Source organism: Budorcas taxicolor, chromosome 11, assembly GCF_023091745.1.
Source record: "Budorcas taxicolor isolate Tak-1 chromosome 11, Takin1.1, whole genome shotgun sequence".
NCBI lineage: Eukaryota > Metazoa > Chordata > Mammalia > Artiodactyla > Bovidae > Budorcas > Budorcas taxicolor.
In genome coordinates this window covers 124,288,018-124,303,903 of record NC_068920.1, presented here as the reverse complement: position 1 = coordinate 124,303,903, position 15,886 = coordinate 124,288,018, and the positions used below count along the sequence as shown (strand labels likewise).

The following is a 15,886-nucleotide window of genomic DNA, read 5'->3' as shown; positions in this document are numbered from 1 at the left end:
CCTGGTGGCTCAGATGGTAAAGTGTCTGCCTGCAATGGGGGAGACCCGGGTTCAATCCCTGGGTCAGAAAGATTCCCCTGGGGAAGGAAATGGCAACCCACTCCAGTACTCTTGCCTGGAAAATTCCATGGACGGAGGAGCCTGGTAGGCTACAGTCCATGGGGTCGCAAAGAGTCGGACACGACTGAATCACTTTCTATCTGAATCTCTCCAGATCCATTTACCTCGTTTCAGAGGATAACAACCAGAAGGACAAGAGTATTCTCACCTGTACCCCTGTCCCCAGGTACAGGGAGAAAAGATTGGAGAACGGAGCTGGCTCACCATAAAATGGTCTGAAGAGGGTGACGGAAACTGGGAAAGACACTCATGGTATCACAAAACAATCAGCACTGCGGTTCATATGAAGACAAGCTGTCATCTGTTTCAGCCACGGCAATCAGACTTAGCTTAGATACCAAGGAGTTAAAATGTGAATGGGCTGAATATAAGTCCAGACATCCAGACCAATAAATCAGATATTGATCAAGCACTTACTCTATTTGCAGCACTGTGCTAGGGAGCTAGGAGAGATGTAAAGGAGTCCTACAGGTGCTGTGAGGATGTCAGCCTATGCCGTCTTCCTGGATTACCTGGGTGAGGATATGTGGGTTCTAATGCCTGTCAAAGAGATTCTTCTAAGCAACATCCAAGGATGCTCTAAATCTCATAACTAATTAGATTTCACTCTTCATTTTGGCTGCTAGGAAGCTCAGAGCCAATTTAACTGCCTACTTCTAAAAACTGGACATGAGCCTATAATTCATAATGTTCCATACTCTCTTAAGAATGACGTCTTATTTATTTTCTTTTCATCCTAATTTTTTAATCTACTTTTTTTGAATCTTATACTATATATTTCTGCTTCCTTCCTTAAATCCTTTCACAGAATGAAAAAGAAAATAGGTAAAAACATTGTATAATTAAGATATATCCTTTTCACCTAAGCTATCAAAGTACAAAAGGGTGTGAAGGTCTTACCTGTCCTGCTGTCACAGGTGTATTGTAAAAGGGAGCACTCAAGGAAAGATTCAAAGAAAACAAATAAAATGTTTAGAAAGAGAGAGAACTGATCAAATGCTAAAAATCTAGCCACAAGCCTATTGGCAAATACAGTGTTTTCTGTATTGACTCTTCAATTCCTTCTTTCTTAAAAACACACAATTTTGAAGATAATTTTGACTTTCTAGGTAGAGCCTTGTTCCCTTCTTCTCCTGATGTGGGAATAGGTAGGAGAAGTTCTACCTCTTCCATTCTTTGTTAGGAAATAAGATGAGTTTCGTCTAGATGGGATATGCACGTGGGTTGATATTGGTAAACAGGGAAGGCCAAAGATAATTGTACTAATCAAACAGAATGTTTTAGGTTAAGTAATTACTGAAAATTATCTGCAAGACTGAACTAATCCACAAAGCCAGACACTTGAGCAAAACCCAACTTATCAACTACACTTCTGGGACCAATCAATGTAAAAGGGAGACAACGCCTACCTCTTTTAAAGGAAAATGCTTGGCATAAATTTACTGTTTGGGTTAGTTTTTGCTAGGCCAACAGCCAAAACCTCCACCACTATCCTTAATTAGTGCTAGCAGTCATGAGGGAGAGAGATAAATTCAGGAGCAGAGCTAAATATCACATCCCAGGGGATGGAATCATGTCTGCTGCTGGGAACAGCACAAGGCATAAAAGCATTCTCCCAGGGGTGGCAGTTACTCCTGTAATTCATCCTTAACCTCTTACCTTAATGTCCTTCAAACGATACCAAAATGCTGCAGCCAGTCCCCAGCCATCTTCTGTCGGAAACCCATTCAGGCCCAGAGGATAGAACTCAAGAGGAGGAGCAGGCAGAACTAGCAACTAGGCAGATGCTGTGATTTAAGGTACATCCCCAAACCCAGTCTACCACCAAGTTCTGAAAGAGCTACCTATAGAATCTTTCCTTGAGTGCCCCAGTCAAAACAACTCTCTGGGGGTGGGAACAGGCAAGACTTTGGTATCTGTTTACATTTTGACAGAGAGGATCATGTGCGATTAGCCACCTGGTACCCAGAAGAAATCAGTCCTGGGGAGACGTAGTGCAGACAGTTTGAAAGCACGAGAGGGGTCGCAATCCTCCAACAAATAGTTATCTATCAGTGGTCATGTGCCATAACTATGCTGGGCACAGGAGAGTTAAAGATGAAGAAGACATCATCCCCTGGGGAGGCCGATGCATGAATGCTTCATTTCAATATATGAGAAAGGAGGCACTTACCTGGAGGACCAATGGTTAAGACTAGGGGTGCAGGTTTGATCCCTGCTCGAGGAACTAAGATCTTGCATGTTGCACGGTGTGGCCAAAAATTTATGTTGTTGTTGTTGTTTAGTCGTGTCTAACTCTTTCATGACCCCATGGACTGTAGGCCACCAGGCTCCCCTGTCCATGAGATTTCCCAGGCAAGAATACTCGAGTGGGTTGCCATTTCCTTCTCCAGGGGATCTTCCTGACTCAGGGATTGAACTCATGTCTCTTGCATTGCAGGCGGATTCTTTACCACTGAGCCATCAGGGAAGCCCCCTACACACACACACACACACACACACACACACACACACACATACTTAGAATACCTAGGAGGATGGACCTGAAAAATATATGTATGTGTGTGTGTGTATTTGTCTTTGTATATATACACACATATGTTTATGAGAAAGGACAAGACACAAGATACCCTGAGAGCATAAAAGAGGGTCACTTCCTCCAATCTGGGGGTTCACAGAATATTTCCTACAGATGACACGTATTAACATAGAAGTTTTTAACCTGGACTTCCCCAAGGGGATCCATGGATTAGAATTCAGAAGATCTAAGTACTTGGGAGGGAAAAAAATTAATCTTTTACTTTCAGTAAACTTTAACTGGAATGAGTATTTCAAGTACGTATCTGCTGCTAAATCACTTCAGTCGTGTCCGACTCTTTGCGACCCCATAGACGGCAGCCCACCAGGCTCCCCCGTCCCTAGGATTCTCCAGGCAAGTATGTATCTAGGTAGGCACAAATCACAGAACTATTAGTAGGACCTGTGACTTTGTCACCTATGGAAATCATAATAACATATCCCAATATAGTTGTTATAAGTATCTTAAGACATTGTTTACATTCATCACTATTTCAAGAATGTGGTAGACAGTAGAATTATTGCTAGATTTCGTTATTTAATGCATATTAAAACAAAAAACTTACATCGCTATGTTACAACTTGTTTTTTAAAATATTTTGATAACTGGATTTCAATATAGTTTCCCTCATAATCTTCTGTATTTGATTTTGTGCATTAATAAAAATATTACTGACAAGGGATCCATTGACTTCACCAAACTGCCAAAGGGCTCTTCTCCCCTTCAAAGTGTCAAGATTCCCTGATGAAGATCAATATGAATCAGCTGATGTGAATAAAGATTGAGAAAGCAATGATGACCCCACTGGTTCAAACAGCAGAGACCCTTGGTGGCCACTTGGGTCAAGTTATCAAGAGGGGACAATGGATCACAGTTGGCCTCACAGGGGCCCAGAGATCCTGAGCTTACATGGCAGTCTGAGGATCAAGGTGGAAGTGTCCCTCAGCCTGTTAGGACAAATCCCATCCACTTTGTGTTTCAGTCAACAGCCTTTGCCACAGAGTTCAGTGTATCTGGGTCACTGGTGTGTCGTGAAATATATACACTCATAGCTTCCTAAGAATATTCAGTATTTAGTGAATATTTCACCTCCGTCGGCTTAAAGCTCTTGGTAGCACACATGAGCTTCCTGAGGGCAAATACTATGACCTACTCAATTTAATAGCCTCACACAGGGCACCTTCCATACAGTAAGTGCTTAATCTATTTCTAATGACTTGACTGAAATGTATAAATTTACATTTCTCCCCTTAAATACAACTTGCGATCATATTCTGGCTCATCTGCAAGAAGTGATTACAATTTTAAACTCTTTTTAGCTCCTTGGGCTATATTAAATGGATGCTTCCCTAAAATTAACTTCCTCATTGCAGCTTTGCCAAGAATGACACCTTGTAAAGAATCCACTACCAGGGACAATGGATTCTCTCCTGGTTTATTTTCTAGAGTAGAAACTGAAACACATATTTCAGCTGTGCCAGGCTGTATGTGGTGACCTTAAAATGCCTAGGAGGATGGACTTGAAAAGCAAGTTATTGCTTATAGTTTAAAACTCAATGCAGAGACAAGAGGAAAAGGGAAAGTGAATGAGAATAAGAGAAAATAAAGGCCTTATTTGGAAACTGAATTAAATAATTACACACTAATATTTGAGTTTTGAAAGCACAGGTGACCCTTTTATTATTTACGTAAGGCAATAAAATGCATGTTGTTAATACAAATGTGGAATATATTCTTCTATACGAGATATGTTTTTGAAGAACACTTCATGGTTTTGGGAAGAAAGAAGTAACCATTAACTTCCAGGTCCACTGCAACAGAAAGCATCAGGTCCCACCCTAACCGAGAGGCCAGCGTTGCTACAGTCAGAACAGCTTTCCCTAATCTTCAGAAGACAAAGTGAAATTGCAAAGAAGACACCTTTCTAAAATGTTTTCATACCTCTGGCTTGCAGGACTTCATGATGAGTTGACATAACATCATCATTCATAGAATTCTTCGCTACTCATTTTTTATTTTAAAATATCACAAGACTCTTGAGAGACCAACACCATTAATTCTTGGAAAGTCAAAGAATTGGGGTATAATTTCAGAAGTCCTACCAGTCACACTGAAGTTGGTATTTCTTAAGAAACCAACACAACAAAATCAAAATTTCAATTTCAAAGGCAACAGAAGTCCCAGTATCTGCACAGGTGACATAGCAAGTGTCAGCAGCGAAGTCTACATCACATACAGAGTGTTCTGTAACACTGCAAACCAGAGGGAACACAGACTTGTGGTTTTAAGGCCATACTTAACAAGTATCACACTTCTTAAATTTCAAAAACTAGAGTACAAAATTTGATAAGCTATCCAGACCTTGAGTTCACACATAAATAAAAATGAGCAATCAACAGAAAATATACGAAATGAGCCTGTTGACTAATGTCCTGTCTTTTCCAATCGAGGGTCAGACCCATTCAAATCCAATCACATGAGGATGGACTCTGTAAAGGTCAATCAAAGGCAGGCTGAAACTCCAACTGTCTCGCTGACCTTCAGAGCTTGTGACAAATTGCTATCAGTCAATGTCAACTAATGACAGGAGCTCTTTGGCTAATCAATTGTTCTAAAAATGATCAAGAAAACTACTCACAGGACAGCTCATTTTCACATCAATGCCTCTGAAGTATGAAAAGCTCATTTTTTGAGTTTTTAATAAGCTCATAAGTAAAGCAGTTACTTGGTAACAGAGGTCACCTTACAGAAAAAGACAGAACCTTTGTCTGCCTTTTACATATTCTTTTATTACCATATTATAGTAAAAATATGCCATGGATATGCCACAGGGCTACATAATAAAGTAGGTAACACTTCATCCATTTTGCAACACATAGTTTTGTGTTAGAGGGAAATCGATCTGGGAGTAAATAATTTCAAATGAATTTTTCAGTTAAGATGAAAAACAATGACCATGTTCACTAAGGATGTGCCCCTGGTATTAGTGAGAATATGCACTTTCTGTGAAAACACTCGTGGACAAGTTCATGCCCCTAAATAAACAGTTATGCCTTTTAGATTATGCAGTTATTTTTCTTTGTTTAAAGACAACCTGCTTTCATGATGCTTGAAGCCAAGCAAATGGAGAACGGAAACAGTTACTCACATTTGATGAGTCAATAAAAGGTAAGGTGATTAGAGTACAGGGTGTTCTTGGGAAAAAACAATTCTCTGTCCATACATCTAATTCAACATATTTGATAAGTTCGTAATATGGAACTTTTTGATAACATGCATTTGCAGAGTGTAATAACTTCCCCTTTCTTTTTTTACACCTGACTTTTCCCATCAGGAAATCATTCTCCTGTTCTGCCTGCCACTGAACGCAAAGACCACACTTGAATTTGCAATCAACATTAAATGTAACTGAAGCATGACACAGGGCAGCAGTGGCCCAAGGGCTATGGCCTGTGATCACAATTATATTCTACTTTTCTCACCAAAGTGTATTTTGCAAAATGCATTCTAGTGTTATTGAAATAGAAGACATTCTGGGAGAAGAACAAGGCTTAAGAAGTAAGTGTGAACAAATATAAGATCATTTAAGTCACCTGGACCAACAGACAAAAAAAAAAAAGTCTTCTTTTTAGACATTTTTCTTTCTTTCCAGGGTGCTTAGATTATTATAAATATTTTGTTTTTAAAATAAATTGGGATTAAAAAAAGACGGAAAATAAAACTGTTTCAAAACAAGCAGTATTTACTTTGTGTCTTCATCTGAAAAACTGCAGATTACAGATTATATCCTAAACCTGAGTTGCTACAGTAGTTTTTCAAATTAAAAAATCTTCTGTGGCCTCAACTACTCTCAAGTTGTCCATAGGAAAGAAATAAAGGAGGGAGGGCAATACTTGAGCCAAGCCATAATTGGAAGTATGTGAAAAATGAAGTGTCAGTTTGGTCAATAAAGGGCAAAGGTCAAGGGGAACTGCAGCCCAAACTCTGTGCGAAATTGCTCATTAAGACATCCAATCAGAGAGCTCCTTCCCACCTACCCCATTATTCATCAGACAGCTGACTGTTTCAAATGCCCGGGTTTGGGCTGTTATTACTTTTCTTCTTCATGTAAAAAGGCGAGCGGGTATATAAATCGTTGCTTAGTCATCTGGAACAAAATGTGGCCCTTCCCTACCTCCCTCTCTCCATGCACTCGCCGCCCCCCCACCCCCCCACCCCTCGCCCAGCCCACCGCCCTGCTCTCACCCAGCTCTGCCTGCTGGCTTCACAGGTCTGAAATGACTGCCTCCAAATTCCCTTCAATAATAAATGGAACTGCCTTCTGCCTATAGGTTGCCGGAACGCCTACAAAAGCTGGTGTGCAGGGGGGAGGGGCAGTGGGAGGCACTGGCAACTACTGACACATTATTGTAAAGAAATAGCAGTGCTTCTCAATGGTTCCTCTTTAAAGAAACATCCTGATTTTGCATTTTTTTTGTGGGAGCAAAGATACCATTGTTGATCTGAGCCCTGACCCCCAAAGAAGTTCATAAGCGGGTTTTAGAAAAATTCTAGAGACCAGCAAAGTTCTTTAGGGTTGAAATGTTTCACGTGAAATTTCAATGTAGAAATCAGACTTTTTCTTTCTCCTCACAAAAGAGGAAAATGAGATGAGCTTGAAGTGGGAAATGTTCTGTGAGAGAAATGTCCTTACTTGTTTTCTAGGCTCCTCTTCTCAATTCAATAAATCTTTGAATGAGTGCAATGGTGGAGGCTCTTCATACATAATACAAATTAATCATATCAATCATCCTGCTCTGCTGTAAAGAGCTCAATCATCCTTCTACTTAGCACACAAAACTGGATTCTCAGTCCCCAGCAGAGTAGAACCTCCCTGAAGCTAACACTGATTCTGTTTGATTCACAGCTTCATCACCCGATTACAGACAAGAGGACCAGGCCCAGTGCAAGCACTAGGAGGCAGAGTCCTTGAATTGATAACAGAGAGAATGGCCCTCGCAGGATCTGTTTTCCCATTTCTAGGCAACATCCCAGGATCACGTCAAATAGTGGCTTGGGCTCTGGAGTCAGACTGCATGGGTTCAAGTCCTTGCTGTACCACCAACCAGGATGTGACTGTGGGTAAGTCTCTCAGCCTCTCTGGACCTCAGTGACCTTCTCCACAACACGAGTGATGAAATACCTACACTGACTGACAGCCCATAGTGGGTTATTTTATTATTTCATTGCTATCATGTATTCATCTCTCTTGACTTTCAACCCAAAAAGGAGACTTGCCCAAACTCAAAACGTGTAAGCACAGCTAAGGCTGCTTATGAGCTACAGAGTGGCTCTGCAAGCCCTGGGGTAGCGGTGGGGGTTTGCTGTGCTATGGTTAGTCGCTCAGTCATGTCTGATTCTGTGTGACCCCACGGACTGTAGACCACCAGACTTCTCAGTCCATGGGGATTCCTGAGGCAAGAATACTGGGGTGGGTTGCCATGCCCTCCTACAGGGGATCTTCCCAGCTCAGGGATCAAACCCGGATCTCCAGCATTGCAAGAGGATTCTTTACCATCTGAGCCACCAGGGGAGCCCCAGGGCGAGGGGAGCAGTGGGAAAAAAATCCATGAAGAGAGCACCAGATTTGCTTGGTGTTCTTCCTGTCCAAACCACATGCTTGCTACAGTAGGCCCTGATTACGATCAGTAGGGCAGCTGCACCCAGTAGGATAAAAAAAAACATGAAGGAGCCCAGGATCTGCCAATGTGCACCTCATCTTATGTCCTGAAAACACCACATCCTAAAGCAGTTATAAAGGCAAGAGACCAAGATTCTGAGGTGGCTGACAGTGACTCATTTCAAGATTTCTGAGCTCTACTTTTGTCTCTTCTGAAATGGGAAAATAGCAAATCATTGACAGGGCGAGAATAAGAATCCACTCTCATATCTCTGGAAGTGCTTTGAGGAAAGTTAAAAAGTAGACAAAAATCAATGTTGCAGCCACAGCAGCTAAAACCCCCAACCAAATACAGATGTTAGGCCTTCCTTATAAATGCCCATTTAAAGGTGCTTTGCTATTGAAGAATCAATTTCCTGCAAGGGACCATGAGTGTTAATATGAAATGAATGTAGATGCCATAAGAAGAGTTGCCATGATAAATAATTTGAGTTGGGGGAGAGAGATATTATATAAATCATGCATGCATGTTCATTCACTTCAGACATGTCCGACTCTTTGCAACCCCAAGGACTGTAGCCCGCCAGGCTCCTCTGTCCACAGGGATTCTCCAGGCAAGAACACTGAAGTGGGTTGCCATTTCCTCCTCCAGGGGAATCTTCCTGACCCAGGGATTGAACCCATGTTTCCTGCATTGCAGGTGGATTCTTTACCTCTGAGTAAATCACGAATAAACACTAAATCCCCCCAAAAGAAGAATATCGCTGGCATTTTCTTGGTTATATACCTCATGTATATTCTCTTCAGAATGATCAGCATTGGATTCTGTACATTATTGTTTATGCTTAGGTAAAAATGTAGACTAAAACTCCTCTATCAACCACAACAGTCACTCATTCGTCTAATTATCAGGGTCTCAAAATTCCTCAAACTGCTGAAACTCTTTACTAGGAATTGTTAATGTATTTTGAAATCTGTCTGAACATTATGATTTCCTGGATGACTGATTTTCTTTACTTTACTTTCAAAGTCCGAAAGAACAAGGCTCGGTGAGAGTCTGTCAAATGCCTACCTTGCACTGCAGACAAGGTTGTTTAACAGAAGACCAAAGCCTAGGGGATTTTTTCCTCTTTTTTTGTACCTTGGGTGCCATAATAAAGTGGCAAACATTGAAAACGAATAAGGGGAAAAGAAATGCAGTACAAATAATATAGTAGAGAAAGTTTTAAAATATGTATTACTCCCGTCTGTGGGGGAAACACCTCTCTAGATATGTTCTTGACAGATTGAGTTATTTCTGTCTATTGGGTATGTATAAAGACATATTTATGGATTTATAAATCTTTTGAAGAGGGCTGTTATTTACCCAGTTGACTAAAATGGACTCAAACTGTGTAAATAACTATTTAGGACATGCACTACGGGCCAAATGCTGGCACGGCTTACACATCCATGCCTGCCAGAAAAGGCAGACAGGAGAACATGGGAAAGCCACGGTGCACAGCTAATCCGAAGGCTGCACAAAGATCCAGCTTCACAGGTCCCAAGGATGAAAAAAAAAAAAAGAGCCAAGAAGGGTCGTGGTTGGCATGGAAATGCACAGAAGTTGTTGAAGCAACACTTCCAGGCATCATTCTGCATTTAGCAGGGAATAAATCGCACTGCCCAGGAGAGCCTGTGGGGAGGGGCAGGGGGCACACAAGGTGTGACTCCTACCACCTCTGTGGTCCAGCTGGTGGGGGGAGTCAAGGGGGGAGGTGTGATCAGCACCAAAAGCCTTCCCATGATGGCCATGGAAATAAGTGACTTTACTTCTTTGCTAGAAAGAGGGTATGATGAGAAGAGTCTTAAAAAAATAATCAGGAAACTGAAATTTCAGGTCTGACACTGCACCATAGCTTCAGCAAACTGCCCAGCTCATCCAACCTCCTGTTCCTCATCTGTCAAATGGCTAGACCTGTTCTATCTACTGCCCAGGATTGCATGATTGTTTTCCACAGGTTCCATTCGAATGAGACAATTTATGTGAAAAAGCATTAAAAGGAAAAATGAGCTGGTGGGTTTTAAATGAAAAAACAGAAAGAGAAACGATGTGAATGGAAAACTCCAGTAATGTGAGGGGTATATGGCTTACAATCACATTCATTATTAAAGTGGCCTTTGGAGAACACTCATTGACGGAGAAATGAACCCGAGAAATTCCTGATTCCTTGTTCTGATGCATCAAAGGGGAAGACTGGGATGGGGTACTTGCCCTCTGAAAATCTTTGTTATCTGAGGATCTTTCTGTTTTAAATTCAAATACATTGTAGCAGTTTACATCCTTTAAACAGCTAAACTAGGGGCCTGCTGGGTGATATATTCTTTTTAAAAAAGCAAGACATGAAAAAAAGAAAAAGAAACAAACAAACAAAACACTAGGCTATGACCCCATGTAGCAACTTTGGAGCACAGCAGAAAGAATTGAGATTCCATTTACACCTTTCGAAAATTCATGGTGCAAGCTGAATTCTGAAAGTAGGGCTTTCTATGGAAATGTTGACCTCACCTTAACTACAGCACTGTGAACAGTTGACACCATAATGTATACATACCCACACTTGAAAGGAAAGAGGCCCTGTGGATTTATGCTGCATATAATTCTGCAGTAAAAGGCAGAGGTCAGAGGTTACCTGTTTCTGTCTCAGCTCTGAACAAGTTTACTATTCCAGGCTCCATTTTTACTAGACTTAGAGTTGTGATGATGTCAGCAACTTCTCTCTGAACAATAAAATATCTCAAATGCTTACAATTCTATGTGTAGACGTTATTCCCAGTCCAAACAGCATACACGTACCCGCCTCCCAAGAAAGGACTTTCCTGTTTCTATTATTCCCTTCTCTAGGGGAATCTTCTTGACCCAGGACTTCTGCATGGGAGGCGGATGCTTTACCATCTGAACCACCAGAGAAAGTTCCACGTTGTCAAACTAATGGTGTTCAATTCATTGCAGACGTTGCAGTTCTAATTGCATAGCCCGGTTTGTTAGAAAACAAAATTCTTTTGTTGGGTAACAACACTCCAGTGAAACATGATCATAAAAGCTGATTTTAAAAGTATGTACCTACTGTGGGCTCAGAGTCAACCTCAATAAAGCCGTCTTTTTATATTCAGGGAGAGAATACTCTTTTAAACTTTGGTTGCATGAATTGAACACAAAATCCACTGCAGTAGGTCTCATCAAAAGCAGTACAAGACATTTAAATCCTCGTTCACCTTATTGCTGAAGCTGAACTTTATGTTTAAACTTTATCTCCCACCAGGGACAGTCAGACATGCACATCCGCGGGCACCAAAGTACACACAGGTATGTGCACCCCAAGAACCACAGTGACGGAATTGATCTGGTTGCTTTCCATCTCATCCTGACTCCCTCTAGTCTGACTTTGCCATGAAGTCAAGCTCTGAAGAGATCCAAATAAGTAAATCTGGAAAAATGGCTTCAACCCAGTGAAGAGAAAAGCCCAACATGGTTCCTGAAAAGCCCACTGCCTCCTAAGCATCTTAAGACATCATTCAATTGGAATCCTAGAGGATGCTTCTTCACGATCTCTCGAAAAGCCTCTAACGGAAAGTAATAATAAACTTTTTTAATTTCTATAGCAGGGTACTCGTGGCATGCTATTTTCACACATTCAAACGTCTAATCAGCTTCTTTCATCTCAATTCACTGACCCTGTTTTGTAAAGGTGGCCAGGTGACAAGCAGCTAGGTAGCTTGAATGGCAGAGAAAGAAGGGGATCGGGGTGGGGGTGGGGGATAAGATAAGATGAGCCAGTTCTCATATTATACAGGGTTTACATTCTAGGAAAAATTGTACAAAGAGTCATTCACTAGACATTTCTAATTTTTCAACCCTGGAAAATGACACAAGTAGCGAGAGAATCAAGAGCAGCTCTCCTACCTTGCTCACTGCTGTTATCCCCACTGTGTGACGTGTGGCCCCCACTGGAAGGGCCTGGGGTTCCTCCTGAGCGGGTAGATGCCGTGTCATCATGGTCTCTGTTCCAAGAGGGCTGTGGGGGGCACAAAGCAGACATCTGAATAGAGTGGTGTGTTAACGGTGGAGAGCTGGGATGGACAACTCCACCATCTTCCCCGTCCCCCTTCAACAATGGTGCCAGCTCAGAGCTCCACTGGCGCATCTAAACTTTGCCAGCCTCTGCTTCGAAGCTAAAATAATATCTACCGATAGGTAAGCATAAGTAACTGCGTGCTTTATTACTAAGGAAAGCGAGATCATTCCAGGCAAAGAAGGGGAGGAGGAAACGTTGTTCTTCATGCTGACTATATTTTTGACATCCACCAACCCCCTGGCACAACAGTCTGCTACTCTAAAAATGCAAAATGAGAGTGGTGGTCTGCAGCACTGTGCTGAGCAGAAGCCTCTGATTCATCCTAGAAGACAAACATGGCAGAGCTTTTAAGACCTCACAATTAGGCCAGGGTCCATAATAGCTAGTATGTGTCAGCTGTTTGCCGGATGGTACATGGCAAATGGACCAGGCACAGGGACAAAAAAGAAATGAGAATAACAATAGGTTCACATGGACTGTGTACACTCAGCCCCATGCCGAGCCTTCTTGTACTATTGAGGGGAAAACAGATGTTGCTTCTTATCACTGGGTGCATTTGAAAGTAACATTAAGATAGGAAAAAAACTGGCTGTAAATTAAATTCTTGGGGGAAACAATCATGGTGACTCTTCTCCCAAATCTCCCTTTATCACCCAGAAAAGATTTTAATTAGCTTTCAGCGCTAGCTTTCAAAAAAATAGCCTTGTGAGTCACCGGTCATCCTGCATAGTAGGAATGATGCAAAGTAGAAAGCAGATTCTTGGCTAGGAAGGGATATTTGTCTCCAAGATTATCAGCGGGGCAGCATGATGATCTTGTATGTAAAATATGTCTACATCGTTTCGGTCACTGAATGTCACGGCTCATGACTATGTAGTAGTTAAAGTTACTGACCCTCCCAACACTTTAAATATACCTAGCAAAACCAAAAGGCTCCTTGCTCATTTCTTAAAAAGGAATTCCATATCCCAGAGGAAATGAGAAGAACTGAGCAGGGCAAAATGTTTCAGACACCCAGGGAGAGAAAAGTAAAGATTCCCATCTCAGAGGCATGATACACCAGAGTTGAAGGAAGAGGTTCACTGTTCCTGAAAGGGATGCTTGCGTGCCACCTACTCGATCATCTTGGCCAGAAGATTCTGGCAGCCCAAAACATGAAATAAAGTCACAGAAAGATGCGCACCTACTTGTATGTTTGCTTCAACCATGTATGCATATTCTAAAACACAGTGCTAACTGATCTGCTGATTCTGTGATTGAAAGACATGTGAACTGTGAAAGAAACGCTTCTGACAAACACGCATTCTGTAGCATGCCAGAAGAATGCTGTAAGCCGTAATCTGGAACACATGCTCAGAATGCAAACAGTTAATGCATAAATTTTCAGTTTGTACAACTGCAGCTCTAAAAGGGGGACTTGTTTATTCAGAGCGCTGCAGAAAGAATGGTACAGCACCCAGGGGACAGACAATGCCAGGCACAAAACCCCGGTGTCTCAACATGTAAAAGGATGTTTTCCTATGTGCTACAAATCCCACTTGAAAATATAATTAGAAGGAGAAAATGGCAAACTATTGCATTAACTGTAATTGAACAAAAGACCAGCAAGGCATGTGGGAGGCTGCAGGAACCCGTGGGAGTTTCAGGATGCGTGAGATCCTGCGAGTGACATCTCCTGGGCACTCTCATTTTATTTATGTTGTCCCTCACTACTATTGTGGACTGGTGATCTGACTTGTAATTAATAGAAAAGCTAGTGATAACAAGCTGGAATACAGAGCAACAGACTAACCTCATCAGAAGCATGTTTGTTAATCTGATTAAGACTGGGACTCCAGAAAGGTGACTTCAAACCCAAGAATGATTCCGTGTTACACAGGAAACTGTCCTCCTCTATGCTACAACAGACCTGATATATTCACTATCTTTTAATGAGCTCCACTGATTTATTCAACTCCGCTCTGCTCCCTCCCCCACTTTTCTACTGTGCAGGATGTAGATTAATTCAATGCTTAATTGTTTAGTAAATTCAATTTTCCACATTCTATTCTGCATAGCTTTAGCTAAGGTTCTTAAATCTTCAGCAGTGAGCCCTGAGCCCAGTGTTTGTGATCTGTGCCTACCTTTTTTCATCACCATTTTTCTTCATCCACCACTTAATTCACCATGAAAAGATTTTCCTTGCTGGAAATTCTGATTCCGCTATGATCTGTGAGGCATTCCGATTCATTGCATTTTCATTGTGTTGGGTCTTAGATGCTGGGCTCCTCTTTTCTCACAGCTATCGCCACATTATACAGGCATTCATGCAAGAAATGTTGGATTCCACCTCAGTTTATCCAAATTTTGTGCAACCTATATGTTTAAATTTGTGTGCTCGCCAAAGGTAGGAGCCAATCTTTTCCACCTAATATCATTCTTCTCACAGCCTTGCTCTTCTGGAAAGGCCTGAGAAACCTGAATGCACTTCTCTGCAAGGAAATCTAACTTCTGTGGTCCTCCTTTCAATTAGCATTTGGGGTATTAGCATTTCAAGAACGGGGTAGTCATACAAAACTAAGCATTAGGAGAAATCCACAAGGTTACCAAAACAGAACAAGAATTATGCTTAGTTCAGTTCATTAAGCGTGATTAAAGTCTAAGTATCAGAAATAGCTCATGAAGTCTTCCAGTACAAATATGCAAGACGGATCTAATCAGAAAGAACTTCCCCCAAATCCACCTACCAGAGAAGCTCACTTACAATAACATATTTCCATATGCAGTTACACCAAACAACATCATTATTATTTTTAAAATAAAATATGTGCATTTGATTATGTCCATATATCTGTGAAGCTGTGAGTTGCTTGGGGCCACTTGTAAAGTAAGGCTGACAGAATAAAATCAATGATGCATTCTGTTAGATGTATAGCAAACCTTAGTCATCATTCTAAATTAAGTCCCAAAGAGCCTTTTTCTTCAAGGTACATAATTTCAGAGTAAGCAACGTCTATGTTCTCATTTATTAGAAATCCATTAAGACAAGGGGTCCTAACCTAAAGTCCATGGACCTCCTACATAAGACTTCAGCTGGGGGTCTTAATATTAACAATAATTGTATTATGTGCATACTTGGATTTTTCCCTCCTGGGGATAGTGTCCATAACTTTTCACCAGATTCTCAAAGGAGTATGTGATTCTTTAAAAATCTGAGAACAATTTATCTCAATGTTCACAGGGCTAGATAGAAAATCCAGGGCTGGAAAGACGTTGAACATCACAAAGTCTACATTCTAACGGACACTGAGGGTCCACAGTCTTCCAGACGTAATCTCATGTGTCATAAATGTAGGCAGCTAGCTAGGGGCCTCCCTCCATCAGAAAGTCCTTCTTGTTTAGTCACTCAGTCATGTCCAGCTCTTTGCGACCCCA

At 41.4% G+C, this 15,886-nt stretch overlaps 1 protein-coding gene across 2 annotated transcripts in view; it reads right to left on the bottom strand.

The window, feature by feature from the left end:
- MEIS1 (Meis homeobox 1) overlaps positions 1–15,886 on the bottom strand; it is a 145,433-nt gene that overhangs the window by 103,138 nt on the left and 26,409 nt on the right. For both annotated transcript variants that reach the window (XM_052647883.1, XM_052647884.1), the window contains exon 7: positions 12,301–12,412. In XM_052647883.1, the coding sequence (XP_052503843.1) occupies positions 12,301–12,412 (112 nt within the window). The remainder of the gene's footprint in view (positions 1–12,300; positions 12,413–15,886) is intronic.